Source organism: Myotis lucifugus, unplaced genomic scaffold (assembly GCF_000147115.1).
Source record: "Myotis lucifugus unplaced genomic scaffold, Myoluc2.0 scaffold_278, whole genome shotgun sequence".
Taxonomy (NCBI): domain Eukaryota; kingdom Metazoa; phylum Chordata; class Mammalia; order Chiroptera; family Vespertilionidae; genus Myotis; species Myotis lucifugus.
Genome location: NW_005871326.1, coordinates 893,510 through 909,792, shown reverse-complemented (window position 1 = coordinate 909,792; position 16,283 = coordinate 893,510). Strand labels below are relative to the sequence as shown.

At 42.2% G+C, this 16,283-nt stretch overlaps 1 protein-coding gene across 9 annotated transcripts in view; it reads left to right on the top strand.

Moving 5' to 3' along the window:
* KIAA0586 (KIAA0586 ortholog) overlaps positions 1-16,283 on the top strand; it is a 95,134-nt gene that overhangs the window by 67,307 nt on the left and 11,544 nt on the right. For 7 of the 9 annotated variants that reach the window (XR_002831840.1, XM_023763231.1, XM_023763233.1 and 4 more), the window contains 2 exons: positions 1,048-1,153; positions 5,041-5,043. Coding sequence is in view for 7 of the 9 variants with exons in the window: in XM_023763231.1 (XP_023618999.1) it covers positions 1,048-1,153; positions 5,041-5,043 (109 nt within the window). In the remaining 2 variants the exon portion in view is untranslated. The remainder of the gene's footprint in view (positions 1-1,047; positions 1,154-5,040; positions 5,044-16,283) is intronic. The other 2 variants (XR_002831839.1, XM_023763232.1) reach the window with 1 other exon arrangement.

Below are 16,283 nucleotides of genomic sequence, written 5' to 3'. Positions count from 1 at the left end.
TGAGGTCTGAGGAGTTAATAACTTGCCCAAGGCCGAAGCTCAAACCCACAGCCAGGTTTGAACACAAAGCATTTTAGCTCCACAATACTCAGCTCTTAGTCACTGTGGTTAAGGAAGGGAGCCAATTAGGGATGAAGCTGAAGCAGCCAGAGACGGTCAGAGTACCCATGGAAGCACACATTATATGTGTATTTCCTTCAAGGCAGAAACCTCCATGACTAATGGCTCTAAGCTGAGAAGACCAAGTTAAAGCTTGTTACTGCTGCAAGTCTAAAGTTACTTTTATTTGAAGGTAAATAGGTGCCAGAGCTGGGGTGGTTACATGTGAGTCCATGTGGACAGGTGTTTCAGATTCTGCTCTGCTTGTATTTGTTGATAAGAATCTAGAGATAGCTTTCTGAGTTCGTGTCAAAGTATATCTGGTAGTTTTCCGGGACTTATTTAAAATTAGGCTCAGAAAGTAGGAAAAGGAAGAAAGAAAATGGCTCAAGTCATCAACAATTAGTGGTGTGTGATTGTGAAGGGATTTGTGACTGCTGTAAATTTCAAATTTGGTTTGGGTATAGGTAAGGAGGAGAGATGATGGGGTTTACTGTGGAATATATATTTCTTGAATGGCAAAGGAGGATAACAACAGTACCTCTCACACATGTGAGAATTAAATGATATTACTATATATTAAAGCTCTTTGAAATTTGCAGTGCAGCATGCAAATTTTATTTGGGAGAGCTTACAGCTCTTCAAATTAAGCTCTTATCCTGTCTAAATTCATCATGTGTATGTATCTAAAATAGTTTGATTTCTAAGTAGCTCTGAATTTCCTATTAAAAATAGACAAATTACTTGAATATTTGAAATCTGTATATATTATCTAAATCTTTTTAAAGAATCTATTTGCATTATTTTTCCTTTAGTAACATTTGGCAATTAGAAGGCATGTATAATATTCAAATTTTACATAATAAACTCGTACGAAATTTAATTGCTCAAATTATTTCAAAGTAACTTTAAAAATAATACTGTGACTTCATGTCTTAAATTCTTTAGTACCAACAAAAGCAAGACCAAGATGCTAAGCAAGTTGAACACAAGCCAGCACAAATTCGTATAATACGTGTAAGAAGTAAATCTGATATTTCACTTTCAGAGCAAGGTAAGATTCGTTTTCTTGTAGTAATATGTTTGATACTTAATCCTGATATTGAACAGATATATAATGAGAATCCTTTACTTTTATATACATCTTATCTCTAGGTTTTCTTTTTATTTCCTTTTTCTCATTTAGTCCATTGGGATAAAGAATCTAGCATCATATTTGATGGTATATTTGTTAGTTCCTTTTACCAATAAACTCTGTTTCTAATGGATTTGAAAAAGCTCTCAGGTAGTTTTTTTCCTTGAATGTTACCTTTTGGTTCTTGTACAGTTGATGAAGGCAGGGGTATGGCTGTTAAGGTGCTTTGTAAAGGCGACTTAGTGGTGTGTGGTGATGCTGACCAAGTACAACTTAAAAAACAGGATTCTCATGTTAAATGCTATCATATTGAACTTTTCTGCACTGTTGTTTGATTATCAACATTGTGTGGTTAGACTTTAATTCTATAACCTGCATCATGGCATTTTGATGTTGTCTTTATGTTTCTGTAAGGCTGTTCGCCTTTCATGTGCCTTCTTGCTGCTTAATCATTTAAATTTTATATAACCTAAATTCTGAAATTTGGCAGTAGAACTTAAGATATCTGATGTTTAAAACTTTCTATTCACAATCCAGGAAGAAGTATTAGGAATACTTTAAGCAGTGGAATGTTTTTCTTTGTTTTTACAATTGTGATTTGTAATCTCATATATCGAGTGCCAATATAATTGCAAATATAACTATGCACTTGGCATTTGGGGAGGACTTAAATTAGGAGGCACCAAGATATTTATTAGGATCATGCTGTATGAGGTTTAGATTTTTACTTTTCTGTTTGTTTTCTGTTCCTCTCTTGCTCCAACTTGTCAGAACTTTACCTCCCGACTACTTTTTAAGCTAACCGTGGTATAATAGTGTTAATAATGTATTTTAGACTCCTATGAAAAATTGCCTATAAAACTTTTCTCATGGTATTTAAAAATTAATCATGTCAGTATATAGAGCAAATGAATGTTCTTAGCATAATATCAGGACTGACTTGATATCCTTCTACTGAGTACTGTTACTATTCATGGCTAATGACTTGACATTTAATTTCGTTTTTAAAAATTATAATTTCTTAAAATTATAAGTGAATTTTATCACCTTGAGGATGTTAATGTAATAAAATGATCACTTTTCTCAGCTGATAGGAAAATATCTTTGTTTGTAAATCTCTCTCTTTAGGGAAGTGACACTGTTTTTTGTTTCATAGATATGAATGTCTGACCACAAGATGGCAATACTAAATTTTTGGTTGACTTAGAACGTCATTAAATAATGTCCAGTTAACATTCAATAAGTCAATAAAAATCATAAGAAGAATAAGAGAAACCAAGGTGTTACTAGTAGGAAGAAGTTTTATTTAGAAAGAGTTTAAAACAATGGACTTAATATGTGTAAATTTTTTAATTTAATTGAAATTAAATTTTTTGAATGAATATAATTGCCTTGGCAAATACAGTCAGTTATGACTTTATTTCCATAAAATTTTTAAAATTTATTTTTTATTTGATGAAACTCTGAGACATTGCCTAATGTTTCAGAGAATAGGAGAGTCAGAGTGGCAAAGTAATCCTTTAGGGCAAGCATGTCAAACTCATAGCATGTGGGCCACATGTGGCCCACAACAAATATTTTTGCGCCCAGCCAGTATAACGGTGTGAGCAGTTATTTACAATTATGAAAGGAAATAAGTCTCCTGTCAGATCCAGAATTACTGACATTCACCTTGGGTCAGTTTTGAAAGTAATCACTGCAAATAAGACATTCCCCACAGTAGGAAAGATAGTAGCAGAGAAGACATGCCAAGTGTCAGGAAGAAAACATTAATTTTATCATCGCTCTTGTTCTTTTTTTTTTATACTATATTTTTTAAATAAACCTATGTTTCTATGAAAATTGAAGCTTTTGTTTTTTGCAGCCCACATAAACTTAAACCTTATATATTTGGCCTGTGTTAGACTTTGAGTTTGACATGCTTGCTTTAGGGTCCTCAGGCCTTTGGGTGACCTTGAAAGAATTCAGTTCTATCTCATACAGAGGCCTTGAAGACAGTGAAGGAAATTCACCTTATTACAAGGGAATCAAACCCACATCTTGTCTGGCAGGTAAATGCTTCTAAGAATACATGGACCCCAAATTGTGGCTGTTTCAGGGCGAAGTATGTATTTCACTTTGAATGAATAATCTACATATATGAAAGCGTAATATGCAAATTGACCGGATGACAGAACGACTGGTTGGCTATGACATGCTCTGACCACCAGGGGGCAGATGCTCAACACAGGAGCTGCCCCCAGCCCGCAGGCCCTGATTGCCCGATGGGGAACAGGGAACTGGGGGTGGGTGGTGGCGGACACGGGCAGTGCTGGAGCCCCGATTGCCCAGCCAGTTGCCCCACACACCGAGGGTGACTGGTGGTGGTGGGGGGCGGGGCCTGTGAGTGGGGCCGGTGAGTGGGTGGGAACAGCCAACCTCTTGGTCCCTCCCCGTAGCTGGCAGGCTCCAGTTGTCCATTGGGGAACTGGGAACCAGGAACCAGAGGTGGGTGGCGCCTGATGTGGGCGGCACTGGGGCCCCGATCGCCTGGGCGACCGGCGGTGGCGTGGCAGGAGCGGAGCCAGCTGCTGGCAGCCGGGGAAGATTGGCCCTGATCACAGGCCAGGCCTAGGGACCCTACCTATGCAGGAATTTCTTGTGCCGGGCCTTTTGTCCTATATAATAAAAGGCTAACATGCAAATCGACTGAACAGCAAACGACCGATCACTATGACATGCATTGACCACCAGGGGGCAGACACTCAATGCAGGAGCTGCCCCCTGGTGGTCAGTGTGCTCCCACAGGGGGGGCGCCGCTCAACCAGAAGCCAGGCTCACGGCTGGCAAGTGCAGTGGCGGTGACGGGAGCCTCTCCTGCCTCTGCTGCAGGCAGGTGGTAAGGAGCGAGGGGTCCTGGACTGTGAGAGGGTGCAGGCTGGGCTGAGGGACGACCCCTCCCCCACTGCCGCCAGTGCACGAATATCATGCACCGGGCCTCTAGTATTTTTATAGAACATATCTTCAATGTAATATAAGTTGGATATTTAGGTGTTTACTTAAGAATACATTCCATTTGCCCTACCCGGTTTGGCTCAGTGGATAGAGCATCGGCCTGCGGACTGAAAGGTCCCAGGTTCGATTCCAGTCAAGGGCATGTACCTTGGTTGTGGGCATGTCCCCAGTAGGGGGTGTGCAGGAGGCAGCTGATCGGTGTTTCTCTCTCATCCATGTTTCTGACTCTCTATCCCTCTCCCTTCCTCTCTGTAAAAAATAAATAAAATATATTTGAAAAAAAGAATACATTCCATTCAAGCTAAAAGTCTGGAACATTTATGCTTTATAATTTATTGTTAACTAGAAACAAAGAACAAGAAGATAGTGTATGTGCGAATAACTATAAAGTGCTTGATAGAATCACTTGTTTTAAAAATAAATGTTTAGATTTCAGAAAAGAATGATCAGTTCAAAACCTATTCTTATTGGCACATCTAATCTAATAAAAGACAAACATGCAAATTTACCATACCTTCGCTAAGCCTTAAGCCACGCCCACCAGCCAATCAGAGTGACTATATGCAAATTAACCCAACCAAGATGGCGGCCAGCAGCCACGGAGCTGAAGCAAGCAGGAGGCTTGGTTGCTCCAGTGATGGAGGAAGCCAGGCTTCCCGGCCGGCTCTGAGCTCCACTGAAGGCAACAAAGTTTCAATTATAGAAGATAAATAAACCCCAGATACCTGCTTTCAGCCAGCCGTGGCCACAGAGCTGGAGCGAGCAGGAGCCAGCTCTGAGCTCCACTGAAGGCAACAAAGTTTCAATTATAGAAGGTAAATAAATCCCAGAATAAAAAAAAGAAAAGAAAAAAAGGAGAGGCTAGGAGCTTTTGTCGCCGGGGGCTTGGTCAGCCTGAAAATGGCCCTCAGCCCCTCCCCCAGACTGGCCAGGCACCCCAGTAGGCACCCCCACCCTGAAGGGGGTATGACCAGCCTGCAAACACACATCAGCCCCTCACCCAGGCTGGCCAGGTCCCCCAGTGGGACCTCCACCCTGATCCGGGACACCCTTCAGGGCAAACCAGCCGGCCCCCACCCGTGCACCAGGCCTCTATCCTATATAGTAACAGGGTAATATGCAAACTGATCTAACAGCAGAAAGACTAGGAATGACTGGTCACTATGACACACACTGACCACCAGGGGGCAGACGCTCAATGTAGGAGCTGCCCTCTGGTGGTCAGTGTGCTCCCACAGGGGGAGCTCTGCTCAGCCACAAGCCAGGCTGATGGCTGCCAGTAGAGTGGTGGTGGTGGGAGCCTCTCCTGCCTCCTCAGCAGCACTAAGGATGTCCGACTGCAGCTTAGGCCTGCTCCCTGCTGGCAAGTGGACATCCCCCAAGGGCTCTCGGGCTGCCAGAGTGATGTCTGACTGCCAGCTTAGGCCCAATTCCCCAGGGAGCGGGCCTAAACCAGCAGGTGGTCATCCCCCAAGGGGTCCCAGACTGTGAGAGGGCACAGGCCGGGCTGAGGGACCCCCCCAAGTGCACCCAGCCTCTAGTTCAATATAAAGTGTAATCAACCCAGTTCAGTTCAATAAACATTAATGAGCCCTCTCCACACACTATACTTCTAAGTCTCAATGCCTTTGCATGTTATCTTCCCACCTGGAGTTTCCTTCTTATCCATGTCTACATGTCTACCAACTTCTTAGTCTTCAAAATTCAGCTCTGTCTGAGTCCTTACTGAGCTTCCAATTGAAAAAGATGACTTATTCATCTTTAACCCCACCCCCACCCTCAGTATTTTTGTGCCCTGAACACAGTCATAATCTTAGCAATAGTGTCTATTTACTGAAACCTTGTTAGGCACTCTGTGTTATTATCTCATTCATTTCTTACAATACCATGCCATAAGAGGTAGTTTTATTCCCATTTTTTAAGAGAGAAGTTTCTGGAAGCTTGAAAATTTGGGATTCAAGCCCCTGTGTGCAAAGCTGATGCTCTTTTCCTGGTTTTATGTCATTTTTCCAAGCTCTCTACTAGTTTGATCATATTCTACTCAAATATATCTTTCATAGCGTTACACTAGGACAGAACGCAATCACTCTTAAGTGTGATAGATCTGTTTCTTCCCCCTGAACCCACAATGGTGAAACCTAACATTTGTCAAATGCTTTACAGCTGACAAGGAACCTCTCTCATATCAGAGCTTTCATTTTCACAGCAAACTTGTATGTAAAGATGTTTTTATTGTTGTTGTTTTATTATACAGATGAGAAAACAGAGGCTCATGGAGGTTATGTAACCTCCCTGCTCTTTGCTTGTCTCAGTGTCCACAGAAGTTATTAAAAACTGTTGCTTGATACTGTGGTTTTCAGTATTCTAATAAAACCGGTCAAGATTTATTTCAATGACTTGATATCAAATTAAGTTTTCTACCTGCTATAGTTGTGCAGTTAATTTTTTATGCATAATATCCTTCAACCTAAATATTATCCTGAGAAGTTTCTCAACTGGCCTTCCTATATTCATTTTTGATCCCCTATTGTCTATTAGCCACCCAGAGCAAGAGTAATCTTTTAAAAATACGAATCAGATCACATGACTCCTTGCTCAAGACCCTCCAAAGACTTTGTTTTGTACCAGAATAAAGTCCAGACTCCTCACGGTGACCTGAAAGGATCTACATGATCTGGCCCTTGTCTTCTCTGAAATTATATCAGGGTCAACTTCTGAGATTAAAAACTTGTTAAATGCAGTTTCTTGGGGTTTTTTTTCCTTATAAAATTTATGGCACTCCATTAAGATAGTGTGTGTATGTGTGTGTGTGTGTGTGTGTGTGTATGTGTGTGTATATATCCTATATAATAAAAGCCTAATATGCTAAGTGTCCATTTGTCCAGTTGGCCGTTCAACCAATCAAAGTGTAATATACCAATGATATGCTAAGGCTGCTCAACCGCTCACTATGAATGTGCACTGACCATCAGGGGGCAGACAGTCAACCAGTCACTATGACGTGCACTGATCACCAGGGGGCAGATGCTCTGACCGGTAGGTTAGCTTGCTGCTGGGGTCCAGCTTATTGGGAGTGAGTGAGATGGGCTGGACATGCCCTGGACCCCTCCTGCGGTCCCTCCCCAGCTGGCCAACCTCCCGCGTCCCTCCCTGGCCCCAATCATGCACCAGTGGGGTCCCTCGGCTTGGCCTGCGCCCTTTCGAAATCCGGGACCCCTCAGGGGATGTTGGAGAGCTGGTTTTGGCCAGATCCCACAGGCCGGGCCGAGGGACCCCACTGGTGCACGAATTCGTGCACTGGGCCTCTAGTATACACACACACATACAGACACACACACCCATAAAAGTAGAAATAGGCAATTTCTGAAGAAGTGCATGAATAATTATCAATAAGCCTAATAATTGGAATGATACAACTCTATATTTTTCATGAGTTAACTCAGTGTCTAAGAAATAATTTACTAATAAATCCAAGATAAACTACTTTTCTTAATCATTTTGTAAGGGAGTTGATTTCATGTGTTGAAAAAAAAACTTTTAACAGAATTGCTTCGTTCATGAGTGATGTATTCTTAATTCTTATATAAGACTTTAATAACACTTTAAAACATTTTTTCTTTTCCTGCTTTTTACATGGTAATTCAGCTTACAATAGCCGAAACTGATTTCTTGGATTTGATCATTACAGTTAAAGTGCTCAGTTATTCAGCACTGTTGCCACAAATTAATTTAGACTTTAAAAAAATGTGTGTAAGTGTGCATGTGCAACCGAGCACAGAGGGAAAATACCTGGGGCTGAAAATGCTTATGAGGGTATCAGCCTACACAACAAGTCGTTACTCCATTTCTGCTTCGCTGGGTCACTTCAGAATTACCTTGCAAGGGGTGGAAGATCTAATGCCGTGAGAGAGGTATAAGTGTTCGGCTTCAGTTTCTAGGGTGGAAGAGTGAGTGAGAATAATGTGGACAGTGCAGCAAATGCAAATCAGGAAGCCTGTGTTCATGGACTATAATAATTTTCACAATTCCATAGATATATGTCTTCCCTTTTAACAAACCTAATTATTATTTATTATTATTATAAAAGCGCAAAACAAAACAGGGTTAAGTTTATTTAATTATAAAATATGTTCAAATAGTGTGTGTGCATGAAAATGCTTTTATTTTCAGAGTTTCTTTGATGGGCTCCTTAGGCACCACCTAAGAATAGTTTCTTGAGTGTATTTTTACATTCGTGGTCAATGCAGAGGCCCAAAGTGTGCTAGGGTTTCCAGTGGAAGAAATTCAATGCCCTGTGAATTATTTTAAGCGAGGATGCTGTTTACTTTCTTTTAAAATAGTAAAACAAATTACTCTGTTGTGGAATACATACTTACAAAAGTCTTTAAGTGAAATATTCCTGTCAATATTTACCTTAAAATCTAATTGTTAATCTTTGTTGTACATGTCAACTCAGAATGGAGAGTAACTTTGTCATGTGATGAGCCTCACACAGTAAGGCTGTAGAGAACCCTGGCACTTTTTTCTTATGAATATAGTTGCAGTAATACTGTCCTATCTAATGAGGTAAAAAAAAATTATTAGGTGGAAATGTAGTTCCAAGACTTGTGATTATTGCCTTTCATGCCCTTCTGCCTACGTTAAAACAAATCAGACATAGGAAGTCCTGGAAATATTATGTTGGATATTTTCTAATTACTATGTCAGCATGATCAATCATTCTCTAAATTCGCCAGTTTCCTGAAATAGCTTAGCCTGTGTTCATAGCACTTTACAGGAAGCAGCACCAAATTAGTCTCCATGTCCCCATATATTTTTCTCGGTGTCACAAAGAATCTGTATTGTCTAAATGAAATATTTGTCTTTGGCAAAAGGCCTGTGCACCAAACTACAATTAATGAACACAAGAATTAGAAATCAAAACTTTGTTTAGTCTGAGGAAAAACAATTCTTTAAACTGTAACCACATGGCTGTTTCTTGTTTGCATCAACTCTGGGTGACTGTTATTGTCTTCTGTGAATTCTCTGGGGCAGGGGCCTGACTTTGTTGAATGAGCCAATTGTTTTCCTTTGTGTTGCCCATCTAGTAAGTTCCCATCTGGTTTGTATCAGACTGTTTTCACAGCCAACAACTGCTGCCTTCTCTATATCCTGACACTTCAGGGCCCCACGCTATCAAAGCACTGCTGCGCCGGCCTTGCTGGCAGGGCCTCTACAGCTGTGCCTCACAGCTTGGAGCTATTACCCAGAGCACGGGTAACATAGAACTTGGACTGGCCCCTATTCCCATTGGTGTCGTGTGTACAGTGAACAGAAATCCACCCTCACCTCCCCACCCCCTCACCCCGAAACTCACTATTCAACAGAAAAATCTTTAAGGCTTGAATGTTAGGATATGGAGTGGTGGTGTTCTTATTTTCTAGTGGCTTCCTGTATTTGAAAGCTCATTTTTCATTCTTTCACTCTTTTTCAAAAGTTACCAGGTCTGGCCTTGGTGAAGTGAACTGGTCACTATGTCACATTTAATTCTTGTTTCCAAGTTTAGTCAGGAATGGCTAGATATGGAAAAATCCACCATAAAGGCTATACAAATAATTCATTGTGTTTTTAGTAATCGTCACAGGCCATAACCTGAATGAAATGTTTATATTTAAGAAGGATTTCCATCTCTGAAATTGTATTTTCTGTGTGTGGATTGTAGAAGCACTTAGGTTCAAACTGCTTGGTAACAAACTGCTTGGTAACTATTAGGGAGTTTCTTTGCCTTCAGCTTTGTTTGCTTTCAAATGTCATTAGTGGCCTCCTCTAACAACTGTGGCCTTGGGTAATTAAAGTTATAGGATTTAAAGTTATAGGATTTACTGTTGAGGAAGAGTTAAAGTTGAGCATATATATATATTGATTTCAGAGAGGAAGGGAGGGGGAGAAAGAAATAGAAACATCAATGATGAAAGAAATCATTGATCAGCTTCCTCCTGCACACCCCTACCAGAGATAGAATTTGAAACCAGTGCATGTGCCCTGACCGGGACTCAAACCGTGCCCTCCTGGTTCATAGGTTGACACTCAACCACTGAGCCACACCGGACGGGCAAAGTTGAGTTTATAGATATATAGATATATAGTTATGATATCATTGCTTTTTATAGACATGAACTGAAACAGCAAACTTTTTGCACTAAAAATAATTAAATGCATTTCATAGAATGTATTAATATTTATAAATATTATGCTTTATAATATTAATAAAGTGCTTTCAAGATTAGTTAAAATGATAGTAATTTGTGTTTTTAATTTAAGTGAGTAGCTAATTGTTGCAGAACCCAAAGTAGCAAGTTCTATGAGAGTCAAACTAGAGTTACAATGACAAAAGCTCACCTTCTGCTTCTGAACAATTTCAGCTCACTGGTATTTCAAGATTTTAAGAAAGAAATAGAAAGGAATTTGTCTTTGTAGTTAACAATATAGCCTGTGACTTAGCAATAACCATTCACTTGATATTAAGTCTGCCTAATAAGTAAGGTTAGTTATGTGGCTATTTTAATCATTAGAAAACACTTCAGAATTATAGGGTGTCCCCCCAAAAATGTGTACACACTTTCATTATTATAAAAGCAGAGTATATTAAAATACATTTCATTTTCAAAATGTAATAGAATCAGATGTTAAAGTGTATATACACTTTTTTGGGACATCTTGTATAAAGGAATCACCTTTCATTGCTGAAACTAATCTATTGTTTTTTTTCCAATATAATATTTTTATGGAAATGTAATATGCAAAAATGTACACTTATGAGTATTACAGCTGAAAGAATTTTCAAAAACGAAGCTACTTGTATAACTCATAGCCAGCTCAAGAAACAGCACGTTGCCAGCACCCTTGACGCGCCCTCACGTTCCCTTTCAGTCACAACCTCACCCTCGCTGGGTTAACCACTGTCCTGCCTTCTAACAGCATAGATTAATTCTCTGGTTTCTGTACTTTGAATAAACAAAATCATGTGAAATGTAAGGCTTCTTTCATGAGGCAAACCCATTGTATTTTTTAAGATTCTTTTCATTTTCAAACCGTTACGGCATGCTTTTATAAAGAATTATCCGAGAGGAATTTATTTTAGTAGCCGTGTCACGCAGGAAGTGTACTGTAGATAAAGTTGTCTACTAAAACATCGGGTCTCTCAGCTCTCAACCAAATTTTAATGCTGGAATGTCCCTCTAGACATTCCTGCCCCTAAAAGGCAGGAACACTCTTTGTCATAACACCACACAGCAGTACATTCAAGCACTTAAATGGTTTTTAAATGAGCTTTAGTAATTAAATCTACACTATTCAAATAAATCATGGTTTGCATTCAGGATAGGGTGGCTCACTATTTTCTGAATTATCGATCAGCTTCGTGGCAGTTGAATGTAAGCTTTTATGCTGCCCCGATACTGTTCCTGACAGTGCTGTCATTGGAGGGAGCCAATGAGTAACTTAATTTGCTTAAAAATATTAACTTCTTTTTATATATTTTAATTACTTTAATATTTACAGCATTACTTTTTGTCAGTGAACTCAAATTAGTATAAAAGATCCAGCTATTCTGAATCTTACTACATTTTAGATTTCTCCTTATTAGATTTTGTTTCAAATTCTGGACATCATCTATTTAAAGTCTCCTGTGAGCTGAAAAATTCATGTTTGAGAGTCTTTGTCCTTATATTCTTATTTTTCAGTTAACAGCTTTATAATACCATACAGTTTTAAGAAATAATCCATAAAGGATTTGTAAAGCAATAATATAGCGATTTACAGATTTAAGTATTACTATGAGAGCTCTGAGAGCTCTGCCTGCAGTGGCTTTGCGTTTCCATCCTTGCATTCTGTCTCCAAACCCAAAGTCACTTGTGTTTATTTTGTGGTGTCTTGAAATATTTAAGTAAAAGTTGACACATTCGCCTTTTGTGGTAAAAGTAAAAGGATAAATTATATTCATGGGTAATTTATGACTCAGTTTTTGTTCGTATTACCCACTCTGAATTTCCTAGAAATTTCTAGATCAAATATTTAGATATTTTCTCTTCTTATCCTTTGACTTAAATATCAATGAGTATTAGGTTTCTTCAGTTTTGAACAACAGGGTAAGGTAGTGTAAGAACCAGCAGATTTGATAAGCAGTTTTCAGATCATGTTGGCCAGGGTGTAGGTTGTGTTTGCTACTTTAATTCTCACCTGCTGAGCCCAATACTCACCGTTCCAGTAAACCCATCATCCAGCAAGTCAGAATTATGAGTCAGCTACTTGTTACAAGAATAAATGACAGTAGTCACTGATATTGACATTGTAGCTTTTTTCATACCATTAGGAGAAATCAAGATGCTCCCCCAGTTTTGGTAGAGGTGAATGTTGTTTATAACAACAGCAACAATCCTATCTAATAATAGACAAACATGGTAATTGACCGTACCTTCGCTACACCTCCCATTGGCTAATCAGCGCAATATGCAAATTAACCTCCAACAAAGATGGCGGCTAATTTGAATACTGCAGGCAGGGCGGGACAGCGACATCCTGCCTGCCCCGCCACCATCTAGGCCTGCTATTTACGACCCGGGGTGGTGGGGCGGGACAGCGCCATCCCGCCTGCCCTGCCGCCATCCGGGCCTGCTATCTGCGACCTGGGGCGGCAGGCGTCTGTGTGCGACCCAACCCGGGGCGGCCGGGCGGGGCAGCAGCGATCTGCCAGGCGTCCCGTGTGCGACCCGACCCGGGGCAGCAGTGATCCGCCGGCCTGCCCGGGTGTCCCGTGTGTGACCCAACCCGGGGCGGCCCGACCCGGGGCAGCAGCGATCCGCCGGCCTGCCCGGGTGTCCCGTGTCCAGTGTGTGACCCGACCCGGGGGGTTTGGGCGGGGAAGCAGCGATCTGCCAGGCGTCCTTTGTGCGACCCGACCCGGGGAAGCAGCGATCCGCCGGTTTGCCCAGGTGTCCCGTGTGCGACCCAATCCGGGGGGGCCGGGTGGGGGAAGCAGAAATCGGCCGGGCCCACCCAGGCGTCCCATGTGCGACCCGCCTGGGGGGGCCCTGGTGTGCAACCCAACCCGGGGGGGGCGCCCCAACCCCCCAGATTGCCCTTACCGGGTGCCCGACCCGGGGGAAGGCGGGGCAGGGCCCCAAGGGAATCGGGCCCTGCCATCTTCCCACCGGGGAAGCGGGCCTTAAGCCAGAAGGTGGTTATCTCCCGAGGGGTCCCAGACTGTGAGAGGGCACAAGTGGGGCTGAGGGACACCCCTCACTCCCCCTCCCCCACAGTGCACAAATTGTTGTGTACCGGGCCTCTAGTCTATATATATAAAACCCTAATATGCAAATAGACTGAATGGCAGAACAACCAAACAGCTGGTTGCTGTGACGTGCGCTGGCCACCAGGGGATGTGCGCAGAACATGGCAGGTGCCACCTGTGTCAGGATGGTGAGCAGGGGCACCAGACCAAGGCAGGGCGCTGGTCACTGTTATCAGGGCGAGCCTCTGGTAGTTACTGAAAATTCTTTGCTCCCACACGCTGTGGTCCTGCCCAGCGCTCGCACCTGCTGCCAGTGCCAGCCCTGCTCGCATCCGCTGCCAGCACTTAGTGCCGGTCCCAATCGCTCGGCGCCGTCAGCGGGTGCGAGTGGTGGCTGCCAGCCCATATCGTCCTGAGGGCTTCTCCACCTCCCCCTGCCCCTGAGGGGCAATCAGGGCAGCAGCCTCCACTTGCACCTGCTGCTGGCGCCGGCCCCAATTGCTCCACGCCGTCAGTAGGTGCGAGTGGGGCTGGCGCTGTCAATGCATGCGTGTGGCGGCGGTGGCAGGAGCGGGGCTGCTGGCAGACAGAGGACTGGGGCTATGGTGGGAAAGGCCAGGTGAGGGCATGGAGGATGGGCCGAGACCCGCCCCTGTGCCCACCGCAGTGTAGTGGCCCACAGTTCCTTTCAAGGTGCACGAATTTGTGCACCGGGCCCCTAGTAATATACTATAATAGCTACCTTCTAAGTATACTTCCTAATGTAATGCATTCTGCTAAGATCTTCAGTCAACCCAATTTGTTAGGTAATAGTCTCATTTTATACTTGAGAATCTGAGGCTCAGAGAAGTTACATATTTTGCCAAAGGTCACATCCTATATAATAAAAGCCTAATACTAGTATGTTAAGTGTCCGGTCATCCGGTGGGCCATTCAGCCAATCAGATCATAATATGTTAATGATATGCTAAGGACGCTCAACCACTCACTATGACATGCATTGACCACCAGAGGGCAGACAGTCGACTGGTCAACCAGTCGCTATGACATGCACTGATCACCAGGGGTCAGACGCTCCAACTGGTAGGTTAGCTTGCTGCTGGGGTCCGGGCGATCAGGACTGAGTGAGATTGACCGGACACAACCTGGAGCCCTCTCGCGGTCCCTCCCCGTCTAGCCAACCTTCCGTGTCCTTCCCTGACCCTGATTGTGCACCGGTGGGGTCCCTCGGCCTGGCCTACTCCCTCTCACAATCCGGGACCCCTCGGGGGATGTCGAAGAGCTGGTTTTGGCCCAATCCCACTCAACACAGGAGTTGCCCCCTGGTGGTCAGTGTGTTCTCACAGGGGGAGCACCGATCAGCCAGAAGCCGGGCTCACAGCTGGTGAGCGCAGCGGCGGTGGTGGGAGCCTCTCCCCTCCGCAACAGTGCTAAGGATGTCCGACTGCCGGCTTAGGCCCGCTCTGGGGAGCAGGCCTAAGCCGGCAGTTGGACATCTCCCAAGCACTCCTAGCCTGCGAGAGGGCGTAGGCCAGGCTGAGGGACTCCCCACTCACCCCCCGCACAAATTTCGTGCACCAGGCCTCTAGTAACTAATAAAAAATGACAGAGCTGGGAGTCAAACCAAGTCCAACTCTGAAAGCAAAGGCTTTACTCTTAAACATCGTATCTCCTTCCTTGATAATTTTTAAAGAAAGTATTAGAGATCATTTCTGATTATTCTTACAGGGCTCAGTATCTGAAGACACATCCTAGTAGAAGAGTATGAAAAAGTTAGGAGGTGGGGAAGAACTGTATGCTGTGGGTTGTAGTCTCTACTACTAATTTGTGACATTGATTTCTTTGTCAGTAACCTCTCTGAATCATGATTTCTTTATTAGTAAGAATAAGATACTTTGTGAAGTCCCTTTTAGCTCTACTGCTGTAATATGTGATCAGTATTTTTTCCTTTTTCTTTTTTAAACAAAAAGTCTCCTTGTCAAAATTATTTTGAAAAGATTGCCTAACAAGAATGATTGTTGTTGTTTTTTTGTCAATGGAAAAAGTTAGAAAATAATCATAGGCTAAATAACAATAAAACTACCATTATTGAGTGCCTACTTTCTAGTTACAGCTCTAAGTTAGTTACATACATCATCTTTGTTAATGATCATCAGAAACCTATGAAATAGAAGAGTAAATTGAAGCACAAATTGGTGGTATTTCAGGTCTCACAGCCAGTTCGTGTTGGCACTGAGAGTTGCATTTAGGCAGTTTAGCTTCTGAGTTTGTGCTCTTAGCTACTAACTTGCAGCTGATATAGTGTTCGATTATCATTTACTTGCAATTTTTTATCTTACATACCACAGTATAAAATAGATAGGAGAAGTGTTTTTTCCCCTAAAAACTGATCTATAAAAGATCACAGAGTGGTATCTCTATTTGACATAAAGATTTTAGAAACATCGTTCTGCTGGATATTTCTTGAGCCACTATATGCAAAGAATTGAATCTTGGGGGAAATGAAGCGGTAAAATGGAGGGAAACCATTTGTTTTTCTACCCTTTAAGTAAATCCAGCATTACAATAATTTTACTTCAACCTATGAAGTGGTTTAATGGAGATCTAAAAATAATAACAGATTTGATATGTTATTTCAATTTAGATGTTTTTACTAATGTAATTTTGTATGATACAAAGAGATGACTGAAGTATGTTTTGGTTTGAAGTAATGAAATAGTTGTAATTTTTTTACGCTAAAATTTTTTTTAATGAAACATTCTTTTTTTATTACAAATAAAATGGAGT